Source organism: Eleutherodactylus coqui, chromosome 2 (assembly GCF_035609145.1).
Source record: "Eleutherodactylus coqui strain aEleCoq1 chromosome 2, aEleCoq1.hap1, whole genome shotgun sequence".
Lineage (NCBI taxonomy): Eukaryota > Metazoa > Chordata > Amphibia > Anura > Eleutherodactylidae > Eleutherodactylus > Eleutherodactylus coqui.
Window position 1 is genome coordinate 93,483,643 of NC_089838.1, and position 22,399 is coordinate 93,506,041.

At 45.6% G+C, this 22,399-nt stretch overlaps 1 protein-coding gene across 3 annotated transcripts in view; it reads right to left on the bottom strand.

Moving 5' to 3' along the window:
• AFF4 (ALF transcription elongation factor 4) overlaps positions 1–22,399 on the bottom strand; it is an 89,357-nt gene that overhangs the window by 29,302 nt on the left and 37,656 nt on the right. For 2 of the 3 annotated variants that reach the window (XM_066591218.1, XM_066591219.1), the window contains exons 3-6: positions 15,281–15,407; positions 9,433–10,170; positions 2,971–3,015; positions 1,258–1,344 (exon numbers count right to left, since the gene is read on the bottom strand). In XM_066591218.1, coding sequence (XP_066447315.1) covers positions 1,258–1,344; positions 2,971–3,015; positions 9,433–10,170; positions 15,281–15,403 — 993 coding nt within the window. In that variant the 5' untranslated portion in view covers positions 15,404–15,407. The remainder of the gene's footprint in view (positions 1–1,257; positions 1,345–2,970; positions 3,016–9,432; positions 10,171–15,280; positions 15,408–22,399) is intronic. The other variant, XM_066591220.1, reaches the window with a different exon arrangement.

A 22,399-nucleotide genomic window follows, 5' to 3' on the forward strand; every position in this document is an offset into this window, starting at 1 on the left:
CTGTAACAACCACGGAAGAACAAGAGTCAGCTGCTCATCATAAGGCAACATTCTCATAGGGATTCTATGATCTGCTCCTTGCTGCATGAACCTTGGACGGGGAATGCCTGTCGCTCGTGTTGGTCTTATTCTGAAATGCTGCGTTTCAGAAAACCTATAATTTGAAGTTTGACTCAGCTCCAAGTCACAGGGGGCAAGCACGCTGACCTATCCAAGCCTGCTGCATGCAGACTGACAGCTCTCCCCCTTCTGTATATAGGGAGAGAGAGGTCAGACTACATAAGGTGGACAGGGAGATGCTGGCGTGGATGGAGATGCTGGAGTGGCCTACCCCGATGATTGAGAGCTCAGCTCCCAGTCTAAGTTCATATAATCTTTTCTTAAACTGCTTTTCCCACATAATCCGCGGGCTGCCCGCAATGTCAAATGCAGAGAGGCCGCGGATCAGACGGCTTCCATTATTTCAATGGAAGCTGCCCGTGCGGCATCCACAGGAAAATGGAGCATGGTGTGGATTTCGCAGACTTTTCATCCGCGAGCAGAAACTGCAATTGGTTTCCGCTCGTGTGCATGAAGAATCACTTTTGCATTGCAAGCTATGGGCGGTATTTGTTGTGGTATCCGGAAGCTGTCGCCCGCTCCGAATTCCGCAATTCAAATCCACCCATGTGCATTCACCTTGAACCGGAGGACAGAATCCTTTTAAAGTGAAGCTTCACACTTCTGGTATTTGACATCAACATTATGCAAGAACACTGCAACAATCAAAATTGTGCAAACAATCAATTATTATGAACGCTTATTCATGCAGCAAAAAAACAAAAAAAATAAACTTTTTAAAAAAGACAAACTTGCTGTCATGTTCTACCAGGGGTAATACTTTGTCCGATATATCTCAATAAACCACACACATTCCTTTATGTCATTTGTGAGCTCCTATGAGCCCCATAAACTAAAGATATAAGTTCACAGCACCCGAAACGGTGAATCCAAGGATGTGACTACTACTTACCCTGCTGTCCTCCTGAATCCAGGGCTGCGACTCTTATCCTTCTCGGCAGGATTGGGTTACAGTTGGGTTAAGAGTCACAACCCTGGCTTCAATGTTTCAGCTCCTATGAGCCCATAACTTTGAGTTTATGTGACTTCTAAGAGCTGAAGGATTCCCTTTAAAATGGGCATTACTTAAAATACACAGGGAAATGCAAGAAATGCAATGAAATTACAAAGACACCACATTGTAAAATTAATGCAAACCTTTGTTGGGAATGGAAATTTGGAAGGCTCAGTTTTGCATGGGGTATGAATTGCAGTCAAAGGGGGAGGCCACGAGTGGGTCATCTCCTGCAATCAGAAGCATTACAGCATAAGAAAAAAATACATTAAAAACTCTTAAGATGTTTGTAAGACCGATGAGCATTTTACAGTTCATAAAGGCCGCCTGCAGACGAGCGGGTCGGATCCGGCAGCGAGAATTCTCGCCGCGGGACCCGACCCCAGTGCCTGCAGAGACGAGCGCGTACTCACCCGCGCCTGGCGGCCCCAGATCTTTCATGTGCCGGCTGCCGCGCAGCCGGCGCATGCGCAGACCGGAGCCGGCGGCCGGGTGAGTGCAAGCCCCGCACAAAAATAGGACATGCCGTGGCCGTCTGCATAGGAGTGCGTATTGTAATGCACTCCTATGCAAACTTTCAGTGGCGGAAATCCCGCGGCGGGATTTCCGCCCGTGTGCAGGCGGCCAAACTGTGTGCAGCTGTGGATACTATAATGATCCAGCTTTTTTGTGTTACATGACTTAGGCCGCCTGCACACGGGCGGGTCGGACCCCGCATGCAGGATTCCCACAACGGAGTTCAACCCCGGTGCCCCCTTTACACTTTTTCCTCAGAAATCTCCCTACAAATGATATCCTAGAGCTCAGTTTCTCTCCCATCTACCTTATCCTCCTCTCAGATGTCGTCTTTGTTTCCCTAACATCACAATTCCTCACCATTTTCAATATGTCTGCTTGCAGTCAGTGACAGAGCATTTCTCTTTACATCCAGAGGCAGAACACCAGCTCGTATCTAGTCCTGCTCCCAAATGTATAACGGCCCATTTACATGGAACGATTAGGTCGCTCAAAATATGTTCACACAATAATCGTTCAGTGTAAACGTGGAAAAAATTTGCCATTAGTTCGTGTTTGTTTATTGCTGGCTTCTCGTTGCGTGTAAACGCTTCACATAGGTGAAGCGCTGAGCAAGAAGCCAGCGATGTCTTTTAGTCTAAACACTCTGCACGAGTGCCTATGACCTTAGGGCTGACAGCGGTCATGAAGTCGGCTAAACGACTGTCGGCCCGTGTAAAAGAGCCATGAGTCTAGGGAATGCTCTGTGAGCTAAACAGGAATCCAAAGTAACACATTGTAACATACTATCAGTGAGATTGGAGCAGCGCTGCTGAACTACTGAGCTCACAGAGCGTTGCCGAGACTAGACACAATTGTATCCGCTTCTCCGCTAAGAGCTGGACTAGAAATACACAGGTTTTCAGCCACTAAATGTAAGCCGTTTTCTCATTCACTCACAGGAAGCAAATCTATTGCAATCAGGGATTGAAAGCATGTATATCAGAAAGTTGTAAAAAACTTTTTATTCAGGGATTACACATTTACATAAAACTGAAAACCCTTTTAAGGCGTTTTGGAAGACCTCTGTGGACGGAGGCAGCAGGCGGAAGCAATCTTCGGCCCACCCAGCTTTCAATCACTGAACTGTCATCGCCCCTGTGTGAAAGGCGCAGTAGCGATTATCGCTGAAGCGACTGTTGGGTACTGAAGCAAACTTGCTGTAAGAATGTTTAAAAGATTTCCTTACACCAGGCGCTGTAGAGACCTGCTCACTAAACTCTTCCAGGTCTTAGGAAACTTATTGAAGAACTTACAAGTAACAGAAATTTCTTTAAAAAAAACAAAAAACAACCACTTACTTTTAGAATTTCATCCACACAGCTAACATCACCGGATGCCGAGGCCTGAAACACAAGAGTGACAGTTGTTAAAGATCACAATACAGGAAGGTGAAGCTATAATCTGTGCCACTAGTGTCATTTGTAATGCCGACATATTTGCGGATTCTGCTGTTCGCTATGGATATGGCCACATGTGTAAGGATAAGGGAAAGCGGTGTGAAGAGGTGCAGGCCGTTCCCCTAAAAGAACTAAAGCATGACGACACTGCAGGATCAACAAGCCCAAGTAATACATGGTTAGCTGGTGCCCAGATGAGTCACCGTGACGTGTTCAATGGCCCTGCGACCTTTGCACAGTTTTGTACAAGGTGTGCAGATCATTTGGAAATTACTATGTTCTGGCAGTGATGAAATCTACGGAGTTTTGCCGGCCACTTTCCTTGCTCCCAGTCATTGCTGATGCTCACCAGGCTGCACATTTACAGCGCTGGCACCAAATAGTTTGCAGCAAGCACCATAAACGTATGGGGTGGGCACAAGAGCAGCACCAGCACAACCCATAGTGCATGGCAGCTGTAGATTATAGCTAAGGGGGCTTTTACACGGGACGATTGTCAGTAACAGAAGCCCGACGGGTCGTCCCAAAAACAGCTGTACCTGTGCTTTCACACTGAAGCAAGTATCACTAACTTAATAGAGGTACAATAGTGAATGGAGGCGGAGCGGGTCGGAGATCGTTCTTCACCCCACCGCCACCTCCATTCACAGTAAACAGGCAGTCGTTTAGAAATGACTAGTGGCCCGTTTACATGGAACAATGCATGAAGAAACTGAACAAACACGAAATGAAAGACTTCTCATTAGTCGTTCAGTCGGTGCGTGCATTCACACTGAACGGCCGCTGTTTAAACTGAACGATGAGCTCATCGTTTATGTAGCATAAAAGATCAGTGATGAGATCATTGTTCAGTTTAAACAGCTGCCGTTCAGCAGTGAACGGCCGCTGTGTTATCTTAATGGAGAGGGGCGAAAGGAGAGAAATCTCTTGCACCGCCCTGCCCCCCTGCTGGCTGCTCCATGAGTGAGACAGCTCCGCTAGCTCTCGTGCAGGAGCACAGGAGCGCGGAGACACAGGGACGAGTTTTGGGCATAGTTTGCCCGACATTCGTCCCGTGTAAATGGACCTTAAGCCTGAGCTAATGAGGCAGGATCTGATAAAGCCCTCAATGGCAGACATGGAGGACGTTGTAAGGTCTCTGACTGCCACGGAATTCTATCAACACCGCAATCGAACTGCAGAGTGCTGATGGGTGACGGAGGGAGAACCCCTCAAATGCCACGGTGGCTATGGACCGCAGCATGTAAGTGGTTAAACAGCCAGGATTGGAGTTTCCCAACTCCCAGGTGTTTCAGCAGGAGTCTGGCTGTCCAGAGCCCCAGTTCTTTCTGGCATAAATGACCTGTGCCAAGTTAAACTGCAATATTGTATGCGCAGGTTGCAAGTCTATTAGGGACTCCCATAAAAAGTGCATTGATAGTTACTATGGAATTAAGTGATTTGATTAATTGTTGCTAGCAAGCAGGGTTCTAGACAAAAAGGTGTAAAAAACAAACAAAAAAGCAAACAAAAAATTAACACACGTACGTGTACACACACACACACACACAAAGTTGGCATTTGCAAAGCCATAGGCACGTTGCTGACCCTTCTGGTTGCCACCTGGAGTCCTTGCGTCCCTATGCAGTCATTAAGTAAATAGCACATTTTCCCCGGTTTTGCCTTGACAGCAGCAGCTGGATAAAGGAGGTGTACATGCCCAGAACATAAACCACCTAGACATATACATCCTGTTCACAAGGACGGCTATGTATGGAAGTGCCAGCAGGAAGCATGTATAAACAAACACGGAGTGGAAAATACTTCATGTATACAGGAAATGATGGAAGCCGCCAGATCATCCCAAGGATCTTCTCTAGAACTCCTGCCCTGCGAGGGAACACACTGCAGACCCAGGTTAACCCCTTAGTGGCCGGGCTTTTTTCAATTTTTGTTTTTCCTACTCCCTTTTAAAAAAAAAGTAGCTCCCTTATTTATCCATCGACGTCGCTGTATGAGGGCTTGTTTTTTGCGGGACGAGTTGTATTTTTCAATGGCACTATTTATTGTACCATATAATTTACTGAAAAACTTTTTAAAAATTCTTAGCGGAGAGAAATGGAAAAAAAAAAAAAAACGACATTCCACCAATTTTCGGTGCGTCCTGTTTCTACGGCGCACAAACTGCAACAAAAACGACCTGATATTTTTATTCTATGGGTTAGTACGATTACTACGATACCAAACTTATATAATATTGTTTTTTCTGTAGTACTTGTATTTTTTTTTGAAGATATTACATTTTTTTCAATTATTTTCTGCGGTCATTTTGTGCGCGCAATAACTTTTATTTTTCCGTCGACGTAGTTGAGCAAGGGCTCATTTTTTGCGGGATGTCCTGTAGTTTCCAATAGTATCAATTTGGAATACATACGACTTTTTGATCGCTTTTTATTGCGTTTTTTCTGGGAGACAGGGTAACTAAAAAAATGCATTTCTGGCGTTTTTTTTTTTTTTTTTTTTCGGACGACGTTCACCGTGCAGAAAAAATAATGCACTACTTTGATAGATCGGACTTTTACAGACACGGCGATATCAAATACATATTTTTGATTTAGATTTTTTAATAATAGATATGGCAAAAGCGGGGCGATTTAAACTTTTATAACTTTTTTTACAATTTAAAAAACTTTATTGATCTTTTTTTTAACTTTACTTTGAAGCCCCCCTGGGGGACTTTAACATGCGATGCTTTGATCGCTCCTGCAGTATGACGTAATGCTATAGCATTACGTCATACTGCTTTTCTACAGGCAGTCTTTCAAGCCACCCTGTGTGAATGGCTTGATAGGCAGTCTGCTAAGGCAGCCCTGGGGCCATTCATTAGGCCCCCGGCTGCCATGACACCTGCACAGATCCCCTGATCTCACCGCGGGGGGGCCGTGCAGGACCCCCAAACAGCGTTGGGGGGATTTAAATGGGTTAATAGCTGCGATCGGCCGAGTGCTGCTATTGCCCGCGGGTGTCAGCTGTAACAAACAGCTGACGCCCGCGCTGTATGGAGGGAGATAGCGGCGCTACCTCCCTCCATAAACGTCCTGCAGCTGCCGGACGTAAAAACACTATGGCCCGGTCGTTAAGAGGTTAACTCATTTCTCCCAAGGATCTTCTCTAGAACTCCTGCCGTGGGAGGGAACACACTGCAGACCCAGGTTAACTCATTCCTCCCAAGGACCTTCTCTAGAACTCCTGCCATGCGAGGGAACACACTGCAGACCCAGGTAAACTCATTCACTGTTTGGTGTTAAAGGGGTTTTACGTTAAAAATAAAATCTAGAAACCTATATATGTCTGAGCGCTCACTGGGCGATGCCAACATAGATTATTTCATCACCTTGCCCGTGTTTTTTAAGGCTGCCAGGGCTGTGGGTAGGATTACCAGTGTGATGGACTACAGATCCCATGATTCCCCTTCCCACTCAAGAGTATTTCCATTTATGGCTAATAATTTACAATTGTAATCTGTCTACTTTGCATTATCTGCTGCCCAGCATATGACAGGGAAGGCAGAGGGAGAGGCATGTGGGTAGAGCAGGGAGCCCGCCATGTGCTTCCCTTGGGGCCACGTGATGACATGTCACACTTGTTTACAGGGACATCTCAGCTACGGTCCATGCATTAGTAACTAATCTGTATGAAGCCATCTGCACATCATTGCAAATGACCAGAAAAGCCCTTTGGGCAAGCAGTTCGAGGACATTTTCAAGGGGAAGCTGCAGTGTTGTGACATGTTACAACCAATGATGAGATTATCTCCACTGAAGTCAATGGGGGAAAACCTATTGTGAAACCCTAAGGCCAGGTTCACAGGGGTAGAGCGGATTCTGGATGCGGGAGACCCGGAGCAGATTCCGGCCACTAACCCTACATATCTGTTTTTTTCTGCAATGTGGGTAGCTGCAGCGGCTTGCCGTCGGTCATGTGCATTACAGTTTGTTTTTTTTCCCACCCCGCTACTTCGCAATGATGCAGGTACCCGCAGACCATACGCAACGTTACTTGCATATAGGCTGTGGGTCAGATGGCCTCCCTTGACTTAAAGAGAGGCCGTCTGCACAGAGTCTGCGGCAAAATAGAGCATGCTGTGATTTTTCCTCCGCTTGCAAAATAACCAAATCCTACCTGTGAGTGTGAGCAAAAAAGCGATTTTACATGCCTTTCAATGTGTTTGCTGCGGACGCTGATAGTGGATTCCGCAGTTGGATGCTGCTGTGAACCAAGCCTTACTTCCAGGACTACAGGGCGCCATAAGTGCAAAATGTGACTAAGATATGGCATTTATAATTTTGACAGTAGAGATACATTTAGATGGGACAACTGTGGTTTAGGGAATGGAGGCGAAGCAGCCAGAGATCTCCTACAGCTGCCCACCGCCATTCATTTCAAACAAGCAGTACTTCATAGATAAACGACTGCCTTTTAACACGGGCCGACGATTGCTTCGGTTTTAGGCAAGCTTAAAAAAAACTAGCGACTCCAACAAGCTAGCAAGAAATTGCCCCGTCGGTAGCCATGTGCACAGAAAGTAGTATCGCTGAGCAGCTCTCCCCCTTATACAGAGGAGTGGCATAAGGTGACTTGTAACAGCGGCGGACGCCCCCAGCTCGGTAAGCATTGCCACCTCCGATGCAGTACCCAACTGAGCGGGTGCTGGAAAAGAAAAGAATGGCGCTCGCCAGCGCCAGAGACGAAGTCCTCTGCCGCCCCACTGTTAGTAGGGGCAGCAGTATTTGAAAAGCCACCCTACCCTGCCAAAAAAGAACAGAGGGCAGGGAGCGGGACAATGAAGAGAGTGCACGGTGACATTTTGTTGTAGGACAAGGTTCCGCCACCCCCTTGGTGATGCAAATAGTGCATCAGCACCCAAAAGATGCTGATAGTGAAGCGACAAGTCATGTACCTGGTAGCTGCCAAGGACTTGAGAGAAATAATGCCCAATAAAGTGAAAGTATATTTTGAGTTGCAGCAACGATATTGAGTACTTTAACATTGTAGCATAATTCAGAGTAAAGTCTCTTTAAAAAGTAGGAAAACCCTTTTATGGAGAATAATATTTTCCTACTAACGTTACGTTTTTTGGCTTTTTCCCCAAAATAAAAGGATGCGCCTCCTTCTGTCACCATCACACATCCTGCATCACCAACCACCCTTACAGGTACATGGGACGCCATCACCCAAATTTGGCTGATAATCGCCCTGTGTAAAAGCTACTGTAACTGGAAGAACAGGTCTGTAATCTGTCAGGGCAAGGCCACTTGTACTGCCTGTATTCTGATATACAGCGAACAACCACTGCTTTGACATTTATATGTAAATTTAAACCTAGTGTTTTGCCTGCAAAACCCATGTGGGTATACACAAGTGTGGTAACATTGTGCCATTATAATTCATTATGTATGGCCTTACCGTAATCTCTGCCAGCAGTGCAAATCTCTAATCTGTGTAGGGTCACAACAGCTAAAAGGTGCATTTAGACACCTAAAAGATCGCTCAAGAAATGGCTTTTGAGCGATCATTTTGCATAAAACTACTACTTGGTACCAATGCCTATTAGTACCAATTAGTAGCCTGTGAGCTGCCAGGAGCTGTATTCAGAGAACAGCAGGTGGTCCTTTGTTCTGCCACAGGGCTGACAGGTGAAACAATATAATCAACGCTCTCCGGGTAGAACACAGCGTGCGGACCCTCTTATCAGCTGTGAAAGATGGGCACATTTACCTGCAACGATTATCACTCTAAAGATAGGTTTTGAGCGATAATTGTGTCTAAATAGGCCTTAACCGTTCCCTTTAAATATAATTTTGGGTGGATGAGGAAGGAATTAGGCAAATACCTGTTTTCTAAATAGAAACTCATTAAACACATAGCGTTAACATGCTTAATTCTAGTTTTTCTCCTTCACCCTAACACAACACGGTAGCTGCCAGCATACAGTTTGTATGGCTATAATGGCAGGAAGTGCAAAGGCCAAACAACCTGGCTAAGAGTACAAGAATCTGGCCATGTTCACACGCTGGCGATTTACCCAAATTTCTAAATAATCCACAGCAGAAAGCAGAATTCTGCCCCAAATTGGTGTGCAGACGGATCCACTGAGGCTCGGTGGAGCTAATCCACAGCTTCCACTACAGCGGCGGTGCCAGTAATGGTCGTTGTACCAACTATTCTGCACAGATATTTCCTGTTGCACGTGAATGAGATATAAAATAAATGCATATTGTGAATTCTGTCAGGATTTAGGCGATTCTACACCTAGATGCGGACAGAATCCATAATGTGTGAACATAGGCTTCGGGTTTCAGAGGGTAGGGAAAAGTGACTTACATCCAGTGGTTGAGAAGGGATCTTCAATTTAGTTAAGTGTGCTTTAGAGGACTTCAGTTCACTCATGCTATTGCCTTGAGACTGACTGCTGTAGTGTTCAGTGGACAATTTTGGTTCCATAGATTCAGGCCCATCCATTGGCCGAACATAAGCTGTAGGTTTCTGCAACATTGATTTGGGCATTAAAGACGGTGGAAATGCTTGTGAGGAGTGCTGCCCACTTGAGAATGAAGGTGCTCGAGAAGGAGAGTCCCAGTTAGCATCCGGGTCTCTTGGAGATTTGGAGCGTGGACGATCTTTGCTGTGATGATCAATCCCATGAGGACGGGAATGGCTAGAATTTAAAGCAGCCTGCTTTGCCGGGCTGATGGACCGTGATTTTGAGTGTTCTGAGCCATGTTGCCCCTTCTTGCGGCTACTGCTGTAAGACTCCCTATCGTGTCTTTGACTGCTGCTGCTCCTGCTATGTCCCCCTTGAGTACTTGAGGACCGTTTCTGGGACTGAGAAGAAGTGCTTGGTGCAGGCCCCACAGGAGTCCATTTACTGCTCTGGTGTGAAGTACTATGTCTCTGTTCAGGATAGAAGCCTTGCCCAGATTTCTCATCCAGTGGAGGAGGAGGGATAGTGTGCTTGGAGATTCCAAGGGACAAAGGTGGGTCAGTTATCATATCCTTCATTTCATCGTAGTTTCCCAGCATACTCTTGATACGGTTTGATAACTTATCTTCCTTGCTCGTCTAAAACAGGGGCACAAACAGAAAAAGGGTTGGTATGAGATACAAGTATGAATCCGACACAAATACAGACACTCGGCAACAAAACACATTTTTGTACAACTTTTTTTGATGCAAACGGCATTATTGATCAAGCAACAACAAAAAAAAAGACTGAAAATAGTATCTGAGGGAGTAGAGGTAAAGGAAGACAGTCTGCCCATTTTTAGGAGCCTTGTGCAATAAAGACGTGGCTAGCTCATATAAGCAGTTTACTTAACAAATGGTTAGAAACTCAACCTAAGGCTACACAATGGCTTTGGTCACAATTGTGATGAGTATGTGTTCCTCCTAATTTGTAATGGTAAGTTGTACAATGGAAAAGTTGTGCATGTGTCCAATTCAAAGGATTAGCAAGTGACCGACTGCTGCAACCAAAGCCGCTGTCAGCCTCAGATCAGGTTCCATCAAACGTTGCAGAAGCCCCGAGGCTGCACCCCGACAGTTCTGTGCAGAGACCACTGGATACCATCAAGCAGAATAAGAAAAGCTTTTCCCTTCTTCGTCCTCTCTGGATCTGATCTCGCGGAGTGCACCAAATATACAGTTCCCATACAGTGGGATATTATAATAAGTATTACATAGCTCCACACTGCCATACAAATGCCTATCGTAGCAAGCAACATGCTTCAAGTTGTCCGGCTCTTCCCAAGGTGTGGAGCGCCACAGAACACAAATGCATCTTCACTCAAACATTTACAGGAGGGGTAGGCAACTTTATTGTCTGCAGATCATAGGTGGCTCTTTAAATGTTGTAGTAGACATCAATATGCACCTCACAGACAAAAAAAAGAACAAGATGTCAAGGACCAGCAGCACATTTCTAGGCACACTGGCTACCTGGTTCTTGGAAATTGGCCAGTTCTTAAACACACTGTTATAACCCCTTAAGGACCAAGCGCAGTAAATATATGCCGCTTGTTCCTGGGCTTTAATCCCAGCCGGTGGCTAAAGTAAGGCACAGGATCAGAGCCTCTGCTGCTGCAATCAAGCAGGAGCAGGTCGGGTTCTCAGCTGTTAGTCACAGCGGAGGATAAGGGAGAAGCGGTTTTTTTAAACTGCTACTGCCTTCTTTTCCAGGTACATAGCGCTATGTACTAAAGAGTGAAAGCTGAAGTATTGCTTCCATGATGTGACCCAGTGATCATGTGACCGCCAGATGCCCTGTTATAGCAGAGCTGCAGGGTCCTAACAGACCCTGATCGGCTATAACAGTGACTATTGTCCGTACAGGTGGATGTTTTCCCCTGTAACTGGGGCTCCTATGTTCCCCAGAGGTCTTATACAAGGTCATTAGGGACAGATGGTAAAAAGAAAATTAGTTACAAAAATAAGTAAAAATTTACAGAAGAAAATATATACATAAAAAAGAAAAATTACCCACCACTGATGCCAACCAAAACAGGTGCCATATGTGCCTGTAATTCAAAACTAAACATATATTATATATCAAAATGTCCAAAACAAAATGAGGAACCCATTCCCATACTATATTTTAGTGTAAGGCTGGGTTCACACGGGGCGTATTTCAGTTGGAAATCTCGCGGCTTGGCCGCAGCAAAACCCGCAAGATTTCCGCCGGGAGAACCGCGGCGGCTTTGAAGTGGCCCGGCCGCTCGCTTTTCCGTTGCGGCCGGCGCTCCATAGAGGAGAGCGCGGCCACGACGAAAATAAACAAAGAAAAGTAAATAGACATGCTGCATATTCTGAAACTGCGGCTGTGGCGGCCGCAACTGAGGTTTCAGCCGGACTTACCGCTCGGATTGGCCGTCCCGTGTGGACGAGATTTCTCAGATGGCTGGCTAATCCCGAGATTAGCGGCCGCGGGCGGATTTGCCGCGGCCAAATTCCGTGCGGCAAATCCGCCCTGTGTGAACCCAGCCTTAATATACTAAAAATTGAAAATGAGCCACATAAAAAAATAAATAAACTATGTGTCATAGGAAAAAAAAGGAGCAAAATTTATTTGAGGAAAGAAAGATGGGGTAGTAAAATCATCACATGGATAAAATTACCAAAAAAGTGTCTTGTCCTTAATGGGTTAACTGAACCTTCTACAGAGAACACTGGCACGACACGGGTGAAAACAAAACCAGACCAGGTTACATCTGAATAGCAAGTGTCTTATTGTAGTATTGGGCTCATATGAGGACCCTTAACTGGAGGGACTTAAGACTTCCTGCGCTACAATCCCTGGAGCCATAACTCCGCTTCATGTGAACAAAACAGCAAAACCTACTCTCACATTGACCTGAAATAACACCTTACAAAGTAATAATTCTAAATCCGCTCTGACACAGAACTCACAGGGGTATAATTGTGAACCCATACATGTTAGGCTACACGACAAGTAATCTATGTGGCAGAGGAGGTGGGAGCAGCGCAGTACCGAACAGATCAGTATCAGAAAAGGATGTGATTGCCATCGGGACCCCATTAACCCAGCTTAAGATACGCAAGTTTAAAGTGTCTCCATCACATGAGAGGTTATGCCAAGATGGCATCGACTGTTCACATGCCGCATTAGGGCATATGCACATCAGCTGCAGGCAAAATCTCAGGCTGGCCACAGGGGTGCTGAAAGCAGGACTAGTGGCACCCAGCTGACAGCCCTGAGCCTTGTAGTCTTAAAGGGGTTATGCATTTTGGCAGAATGCCTTTAAGTAAAATCTTTACACATACATAGACACACCAGCACAAGGGGGAGCGATCCAATACTAGTGCAGGGATGCTGCTGGGAATTTTTATGCCCCACTGTCTCATCCGAAACAGGAGGTTTCACAAAATCATGAGTCCGCTGGCACACAGGTAGAAAGTAAAATCTGGCATTAATAGGTCTCACTTCAGGATTGAAAACTCTTCTAATTGAGATACGAGTATTCAGAAGGTCAAAGGCCGTTTTCACACGGCCAAGAAAATCCCGCCCGATTTGTGCATTATGAGACACACAATATAAACCCATTGTTTTGAGCACATTAGTATTAAACAAATTCCAGCATGTCTGATCTCGGTGCATGCGCTCACATTGCAGCGTGTGCTAGGTGCATGCAGTGCAAGGTTTCCCTATTAACAGAATGGGAGAAACTCTGATCCTCCACTACAGCGGACAGCTCCGGTGGTGGATCACTACTTCCCCAAAGTGATGCGAGGCCAAATACTGCACTGGCCCATGTGAAGTAAGCCTAAAGAAACATGGCTGTTTTCCTCCAAAAGCCACCAAGTTGTATGTGTTCTTGTCTCAATGGAACCAAACTTCTACCCGATACAACCCATGGACCGGTGTGATGGCTGCTTGCTTCTAGAAACATGTTTTTCTAACCCTGGATAATCCCTTTAAATCTGGGTTCACACGGGCGGAATTGCTGCAGAATCTCAGTGCGGACTATCTGCCCGCATTCTTAAGCCTGAGACTAAGCAGCAAAGTGGACAGGATTTAAAAAATCTCATCCACACGCGGCGGACAGTCCGCGAGGAAAACGTGGCGCGGAGTTCAAATCCGCAGCATATCAATTGTATCGCCGTTTGCGCTGAGGGCTTTCTTCTCTACGAGGAGAGGTTTCAGCAGCAGGATAGAGGCGAACAAGCCGCTTCAAACCTGCACTAAATGGCACAGGTTTTGAAGCGCCCTTTCCAATGCGGAAAAGGTGAAGAAATTTTCGTGTGGTCCCGCTGTGGACATTCTGAAAGATTCCAGTCCCGTGAGAACCCAGCTGTAGGGGGTACTAAAATCAAATTTGTTAGAGTACTGGAAAACAGGAAAAGTACTTTCAGGTGACTTCTCAAAACAAGCTGCCGTACGTGTACACGAGAAAACACACTTTTTTCATAAGAGTCGCATTCTGCATTTTTTACCAGTTTGTCACTATATCATTATTTCTCAGGTTTTCCTGAGCTGGAGGGTGAAGACTAGCTGCTATAATTTTTCCATATACTGTACATGGAGAAGAGGGGATTCTGCTCCCTTATCCCTTTCTGATAAACAGAGAAGCAGCAGCAGCATGGCGGACATTATACAGAAATTGCATCTAACGCTTCCATCTTTCGCTCTTCGGCTGCACGATGATTTTTAGGGGAGCATAAAATTAATTGTTCAGCCAGAGAGACAAAACAGACCGCACGCTGTGCTCTGTACTGGAGCAGCTGATTACATTGTATTCAGCTGACAGCCCATGTGAAGACAATGCTGCTGAGTGCAAAGTCCAGACCACCTGCTGGGATTTGCAAACAGATGCTAGAGGCTCATTTACACGCAAATGAAGAAAATAAACTGCTAATGGACATTAGTGTCCATTAGGTCAATAAAAAAATCACAAAGGTGAGAAAAATCTGGCTTCTTTTTCTGTGAGTTAGTGCCCATTAGTTTATGCACAAGGATCGCTAACACTGTCAAAATCTTCCAATCATTTGAAAGATAGTCTTTGCGTGTAAATGGGCCTTCGGTCTGTCTTGCCTACCACATGGCCACATGGATAAATGATTCTCTAATAAGCTAATTACAAAGTTTTTTATATTCTCTTATACTATTGAGTTATGCCAAGCCTGTTGAAAGCGCCGTGACCATTAAATATTATTATATTATTGAATAATAATTGATTTCATCTTCCAGTATTGCTAAAAGTTGGGCATTCTAAATAGTTCAGATTCTACAGAGAATTTACTGCATTCCCTTCATTCTCCGGTCCTTACACACACCCAGCGGCTGGACCCCGACGGACCATAAAGGGAAGGCACATTCTAACAATATGCCATCACTATATAAGATCGGACTGCCCGTTTATAATTGTATTTATCCAAAATTAAGTCTCCAGTGTAATAAACTATGCTTGGTATAATTATCTTTCAATCTGGAAGCAATTACCCATCAGTCAGTCTGGTTTGGCAAATGAATTAATTACTCTGACAACATGTTTACAAGCCAGGGTATGTGACAAGTTGCGCAACCAATGCAAAGTGTCATTACTGAAAAGGAAATTTGGGGAAGTCATGGTAATTCATATGAACTGCCTATTGCGGGACATAGAATACAAGTACACAGCACTGGGAAAGCAGTAATATTACCATGTGGCACACTTACAACTTTATAAGGTTCAGCAAAGAGAGGAGAGGTAGATGGAAAGGCCTCTTCACCCTGCTGGATTTCTTGATTTCGCCTTTCCCTTTCTTTCATACGCAGCACGTTCCGTTCTTCACGGTTCATATTGCTACAAAGAAAGATGCATACAGAGTCATCATTTCAACAGATAACTACGCTAATGCGTCCACAATATAAGCTGGTTTTGGAACAGATCACGGGATTTCATTCAACCAAAAGCAGGAGGGAATCCTTTGACACTGCACAGACTAAATATACACGTATTAGCAGGGAACGAGGCCCGCTCTCTGGAAGGCTGGAAGCCCATAACTGATATTATGTAATGCCTGTAACTCAGATAAACATGCACTTGTGTACGAATGTTGCTAAGGATGAAAGATGAGTAAGGATACAGAAATGAGAAAGCCGTACAACCAGTTTATGAAAAGACACTCGTACATTCCACCAGCATGGAGCACTTTTTTCCAGCTAATTAGCAGTTAGCCAATAAAAGAACCCAACTAGAAGAAATAGTGACAATAGAGGCCCCCCAATAAACCATAAACTTTGTGTCGTTGACTCCACTATGGCTCCCTCTAAAATATGGAAACAAACAAGGTGAAGCAGAGACTCAAGTCTGCACGCTGCGGTCCCGTTCGCCTCGTTAAAGTAAGCAGCTGTATTGCGTTTAAATACCGTTTTCAGCTATTCAAATGTAACCCTGGGACAGAATGGCTCCGATAAGACCTAAACGCAGTCTGAAACCCACTAAATGTCACTTCTCTACTCACACTGAAACCTACAGATGGGTTATTGTTAACCCCTTAGTGACCAAGGCAAATTTTGGAAATCTGACATGTATCACTTTAACATAGAATAACTCTGTAAAGGTTTTGCACATCCAAGTGATTCTGACATTGTGTTTTTTAGTCACATATTGTACTTCATTTAAGTGGTAAAAATAGACTGATAAAACTTGTGTATATTTATTAAAAGCGCCAAACTTTTGAAAAAAAAAGTCAATCTATATCTCAAATGATTTTTTTGTACAGTATGCTTGCATATATTTGACATGGCAGTTGAAAATGTAAAAAAAAAGTCAATCTGTTTACTTTATTCTGGAAGTACATTTGAAAAACTTCAGGTTTTAGGAGACGTACAAATGTGACATTACTTATTAAAATTTTGAGGAACACTGTTTTCCTACACCAAGCCAAGATTGCAAAGGCTCATAGGTGTCAGAATGATAGATACCCCCACAAATGACCCCATTTAAAGAAACAGCCCCTAATGTATTTACTGAGGGGTGGCATGAGTACTTTGAATTAAGTCTTGAAAAAATACATTTGGGGGTCAATATTTGCACACCAAAATGGATCCCCCTGTTTGAGGCTACAATGGGTATGCTTCTGAACACAGGACAATCTGCTTACTGGACAATGACTATGTCTGTAATGGAGGGAGCACCCATTGGCTTTAAGGGCCCAGCTGAATAAATTCCAGGCCCCATTTGTCACACTCCCCAACCCCGAGGCTTTATTCTACAAGGCCAATATATTTTCATTGCCTGTAGAATAAAGCCCAGACACCCAGGATAAAGCAGTTAAAGGACAACTTCAAAATTACAAAAGCCGCACGCAGCGAAATTACCGCATAATTGCACTTGATGGTCACAGATTTGGGCAATAATAATGTCCTGTTATGGACAAAACCTCCAGGCCATTGGCTGCCAGGCGGGGGGTAAGTTTAGGTACAGCCACATGGGGCAAGTTTGTTGCAGATTTTCTGCTACAGAACAGCCACATCATTTAGAGTACAGCGATGTGGTTGAGATTGTACAAATCCTGATCTACATGCTGCGTAAATCTGCATTAGGCTGCATTCCCACGAACGTATATCGGCTCGGTTTTCACGCCGAGCCGATATAAGTCGTCCTCTCGTGTGTGTGGGGGGGGTGGGGTGGGAGGGGGGGATGGAAGAGCAAGGAGCAGGGACTGAGCTCCTGCCCCCTCTCTGCCTCCTCTCCGCCCCTCTGCACTATTTGCAATGGGGAGAGGTGGGACGGGGTGGGACCAATTCTCGGAACTTAGCCCCGCACCCTTTCATTGCAAATAGTGCAGAGGGGTGGAGAGGAGGCAGAAGCTCAGTTCCTGCTCCTGGCTCTTCCATCCTCTCCCCCCTGCACATGAGGACAACGTATATCGGCTCGGCGTAAAAACAGTTTTCAGCATTTGTAATGGCACCTGAAACAAAATCCAACCAAATGTCCCAAACCGCAGTTCGAATGCTCCCTGAATACCACAAAATGTTGCGTTGAACAAACACAAGTGTGTGTAGTTACTGACTATGAAAAATATTGTTATGGTTGAAACAAATTAAAATGCAAATTTAAAGCTGTTTAAAAGTTTTTTGTCTCTTTACCCCCTCACCCCCCCCCCCCCAAAACCTTTTCTCCCCCCTACTTCCCATAGCTGGCAATGGATGGTATTTGCTGTGGATCTGCGGTGTGGATGCCTGCCACAGATTCCGCAGCAAAAATCCACCATGTGCAGGCATCCTTAAAGGGTTTTTTTCATTAAAAAAAATTTCTATAATCACGTATTCTTTCCCAGGCAGACTCCTCTAATCATCTCCTCTAATGTTGTCCAGTCCTCTTCCTCCCCCTGGGTCAGCTCACCTCCAGCCAGCTAGCTGCCTTGTTATGAAACCTGCATTCCTCACCTTCTTCCTGATGGACAGAGAAGGTCACTTCCCTGTGATGTAGTGTTCACTGGCTAGGCAGGAATGCTGATCTATGGCAGAGATAGTGAGCATGAGCAGTCTAACAGATAGGCACTCCATGACTGTAGCGCCCCCATCCCACTTGCAGGACTGCAGGAGACAGAAGATCAGCAAGGAGAAAATGAGGTAAGTAGACTGCCTGGGGAGAAGTATAGAATTTTATTTTATTTATTTTTTATTATATGGACAAAACCCCTTTATGGAATTCTTACCTTCTACATTACCACTACTGTCCCTGGGGATGCTTGGTATGCTATCCCATAAGCTTCTCTATTAGGGGAAAAAAGACAAACAAAACAAAAAAGCCACAACAAAAAATGATACGAAAACCTGTAAAAAAAAAAACCAAAAAAACCCCCAAATCCCATGGGCATAATAAAAAAAAAAAACTGGCCATTTTTCTGTAAACAAAAGAGGACTGTATGAAAGCAGCCCCTACAGCAGTGACAGAATTGCCCCCCACCCACCTCTCCTATATTAGAAAAAAAAAAACGAGAAAAAAAACAAAACACAAACACTTGCCTCCCCACTAGATGCACTGCTGCCTCCCACTACAACTATTACAGTAAGTGTTAGTACTAACATACAAATCAGTAAGTACCATATGGGATTGCATCAAGCGCTGCACTTTGGATGGCTTTAGCCGGCCAACAAGGGGATTAGTGCCAACTACTATTTTAGGAGCCTGATACTATGTATAAGCGTGGAACTCTTACAAAAGCTATATTAATCCTAGCCCAGCAGGTGAGAGTAATAAATTTAACTTTGTTTCAATGTTTCATATAACAGTTTCTGAAACATTATATAGTTAACAACTTTATGAATTAAAACACAAAAAAAATCTGAAGCCTGTGTGTTACGTTAGCATCGTCCTACAGGCAAGTAGGTCAAGGTGGCATCTAGGTACAAACAACAACATTCACATACCGGTTACAGACAACGAAAAAATACAAGCCACAGTATTACCAAAGTGAAAAATATTTATGATAGTCGCCAGATTTACAAGTCAATGTGATGGGAATTACTGACAGAAAGCGCTTTCAGGTACTTCATTTATTACAAGTGGGCCACCATGTCCTCTTTAAGGTGAGACGATGCCCTCGTCTCCAGTGTGGAGCAGACACCATGATCATGAACAAATCACACAAGCCTGGTAATGACCAGTGTTATCTTGATGGGTTTATGATAGGACATCTTGCTTGCTGTTAAACAACCCCCTCCCCTTCCCTCTTTCCACTTGTGCAATCTCTCTGCAATTAAAAGTTACATTTCAGCTGATACTTTTAGCATCAAGTTTTTATATAAAATTTTATAAAACATTAACAGTTTTAAGTCTTCTGTAAAGTCTTCTTTAAAAACACAAACGAATATGGAGGAGGGATTTGCCTCCATTCGAGTAGAACTTTAGATAGTGATGTGGGGGAACGATAGGAGTTGGTCGAAGAGACTGAAATACGGATCAGGGGTTGGCCAATTAAGTTTGTAGACGTCTTGCTCCTCAAATCAAGCCTCAACACTGTGTTTGACATGGTGCTCAGTCATGTCAGTAGAGACAGACAGGAGTACCAAAGTATTGCCTCGGGGTAGGTAATGCCACGTTGTCCAGAATGTCTCTGTACCCATTGGTGTTGAGGGTGGACTTCACTATAACCAATGGCCCTAGTCCTTCCCAGCACAAACATCCCTAAACTATTACAGAACCTCCTCCAAACTTTACTGTTGGAATGATCTGGTTGTGTAGAATCCACTTTCCAGGCAACCGCCACACCCAAGTGTGGCCATCAGATCAGCAGATGGTGTACTGGGATTCATCTGTCCATAACACTTGCAGCCCAAGAACGACACTAAGCACCACTGCAGGCAGCTCTGTGCTTTCACTGCTGTAATGTTGTGTGCAGCCGCGCGTCCACGGTAACCCCATGCATTCAGTTCCATATGGATGGTTCTGATGGTAATGGATGTTCCAAAAGTCTGTGAGACCTCCTGAGCGAGTGTGTTGGCAGATGATGTGTGTGATGCCTTCACAGCTTGTACAAGGCTTCGTTGTCCACGTTCTGTCCGTTTACAAGGTCTCCCTGAACGTGGCTGCACCACACACAGCAGATGGTCTCCACTTCTGGATAACATGGCCAGCAGTGGACTTTGGAAGGTCCAGAAGTGCTATGATGCCCCATACAGATTAGTTGATCAAGTGACATCTTATCACCACATCCCGTTGGAAGTCGGTCAGCTCAACACTTTGTGGCATTCTGATGGCTTCTGTACTGGGATAGGTCTGTATGATCCTCTCCTTTATACACATCCAATTTAAATATCCCCTTTGCCTGACGGCACAGGATTGGTGAGGGTCCTAATACCTTTGTCAGGGTCCATTTGTCCATTTTACATGTGGATTACACCTCCACCTCTGAAGCAGCGAAATCCGTTCTTTTAATCCGTAACATAAATTACCATGCTGTCCTTTGGTGGTGGTGGTGGTGGTGGGGTTGTACCATGTGGATGAATTTGTTAAAATATCATCCACATGGCTTGCAGTGTAAATGTGGTGGATAATCTACGGCATTTACGCTATGCATGAACACGCTCTTGTTTGTTGGACCTACGTGCCTTTATTACCGGGTATTCTGCAGAAAGGCCATCTTTCTTCTTTAACGAGTGTGGGAACTGTAACTGTATTTACTTGTTCTCGTTTCCTGTATTTATGTAGTTCATGTAAGGCATATATCTTTATTTGGAGTTCTTGGGTGAGCGCTCCATCTTTTGTGGTCCTTGTCATTAGATTAGGTTCCAAAATACAACATTTGATCAAGACCCCTACACAAGTCAGAAACGTTGTGCGTTCTACTTATACTGGATAAAGACCTTTTTAAAACCTCCCATCTGGTTGGATGCTGTTACTGTGTTCATGAGGGATTGCTGGACTTTGTGGTGCTGCATCCGTGTTTAAAGCTTGCAAGAGACGTGATAGAAGCGAGGATGTTGTGGAAACACATGTAGACTGGGCAGCAATACAAGCGGCAGCCAGTCTGCACAAACTGAGGGTTACCTAACCCAGCTTCATGTACCGCTAACTTCCTTTGTTAATGGAAACAGGATGCTAATCAAACTGTACTATCAATTTCGTTTACAACAGCGTTATCTTCAGTTAACAGAACTTATCAGCACAAAGGGATACATTCCCCTGCTAGAACACTGCACCAAAACCCCTTCATGAGGACTATTACTGAGACATCACAGCAAAAGTCGCTTTCTTTGAACACCCCGAGTCAACAATTTCTGACAGGAAGCAATCTCTATAAATGTAATACTGCTACCAAATGTGATAACCGGGCTAATGGCGTCCTACAGCAATATCGAAACATACTGAGGTCAAACGCTTGTCTTCAGATAAAGTGCACATAATGAAGTATGCTATGAGTAAGGACCACACGAGTCCCAAATGACAAAGCCTCACAATATACTTTTTGTTAATATTACTATATGAAGTTGATCATTTATTTTACATTGGATTGGGCGCTGGATTTTCACCTTATACGGATGTTGAATCCATGACTGACCAGAGAAGTCCTGAGCACCGCCAGTACCCAAAGCTCATGGATTAATCATTACAACACTGTGGTGAGCTGGTGTTGCATCACAGAAATTTGCCCGGTTTAGGACTCCGTTCCCAGCCCCCATCAGGAACCGTCAGATTTGAAGACCAGGATAGTACGGCAAATATCACTACTCTTGCAATTGAGGTGTAACTAAACTTTTTAAAAATGTCTGATGTGTCATGGTGACACATCAAAAGTCCCGCCGTCCAGCTGTCCTGGTAAGTGATGGGCCGGGGGGGGGGGGCTGTCGCTGGGCCGGGGGGGGGGGGGGGGCTGTCGCTGGGCCGGGGGGGGGGGGGGGCTGTCGCTGGGCCGGGGGGGGGGGGGGGGGGCTGTCGCTGGGCCGGGGGGGGGGGGGGCTGTCGCTGGGCCGGGGGGGGGGGGGGGGGGCTGTCGCTGGGCCGTCACTTACCAGGACAGCTGGACGGCGGGACAGCTGGGCGGCTTCTCCGGCAGCTCGGCAGCTCTGCACCTTCCTCTAACAGCGACAGCCCCCCCCCCCCCCCCGGCCCGGCGACAGCCCCCCCCCCCCCCGCCCAGCGACAGCCCCCCCCCCCCCGGGCCGGGGGGGGGGGGCTGTCGCTGGGCCGGGGGGGGGGGGGGGGCTGTCGCTGGGCCGGGGGGGGGGGGGGGCTGTCGCTGGGCCGGGGGGGGGGGGGGGGGCTGTCGCTGGGCCGGGGGGGGGGGGGGGGCTGTCGCTGGGCCGGGGGGGGGGGGGGGGCTGTCGCTGGGCCGGGGGGGGGGG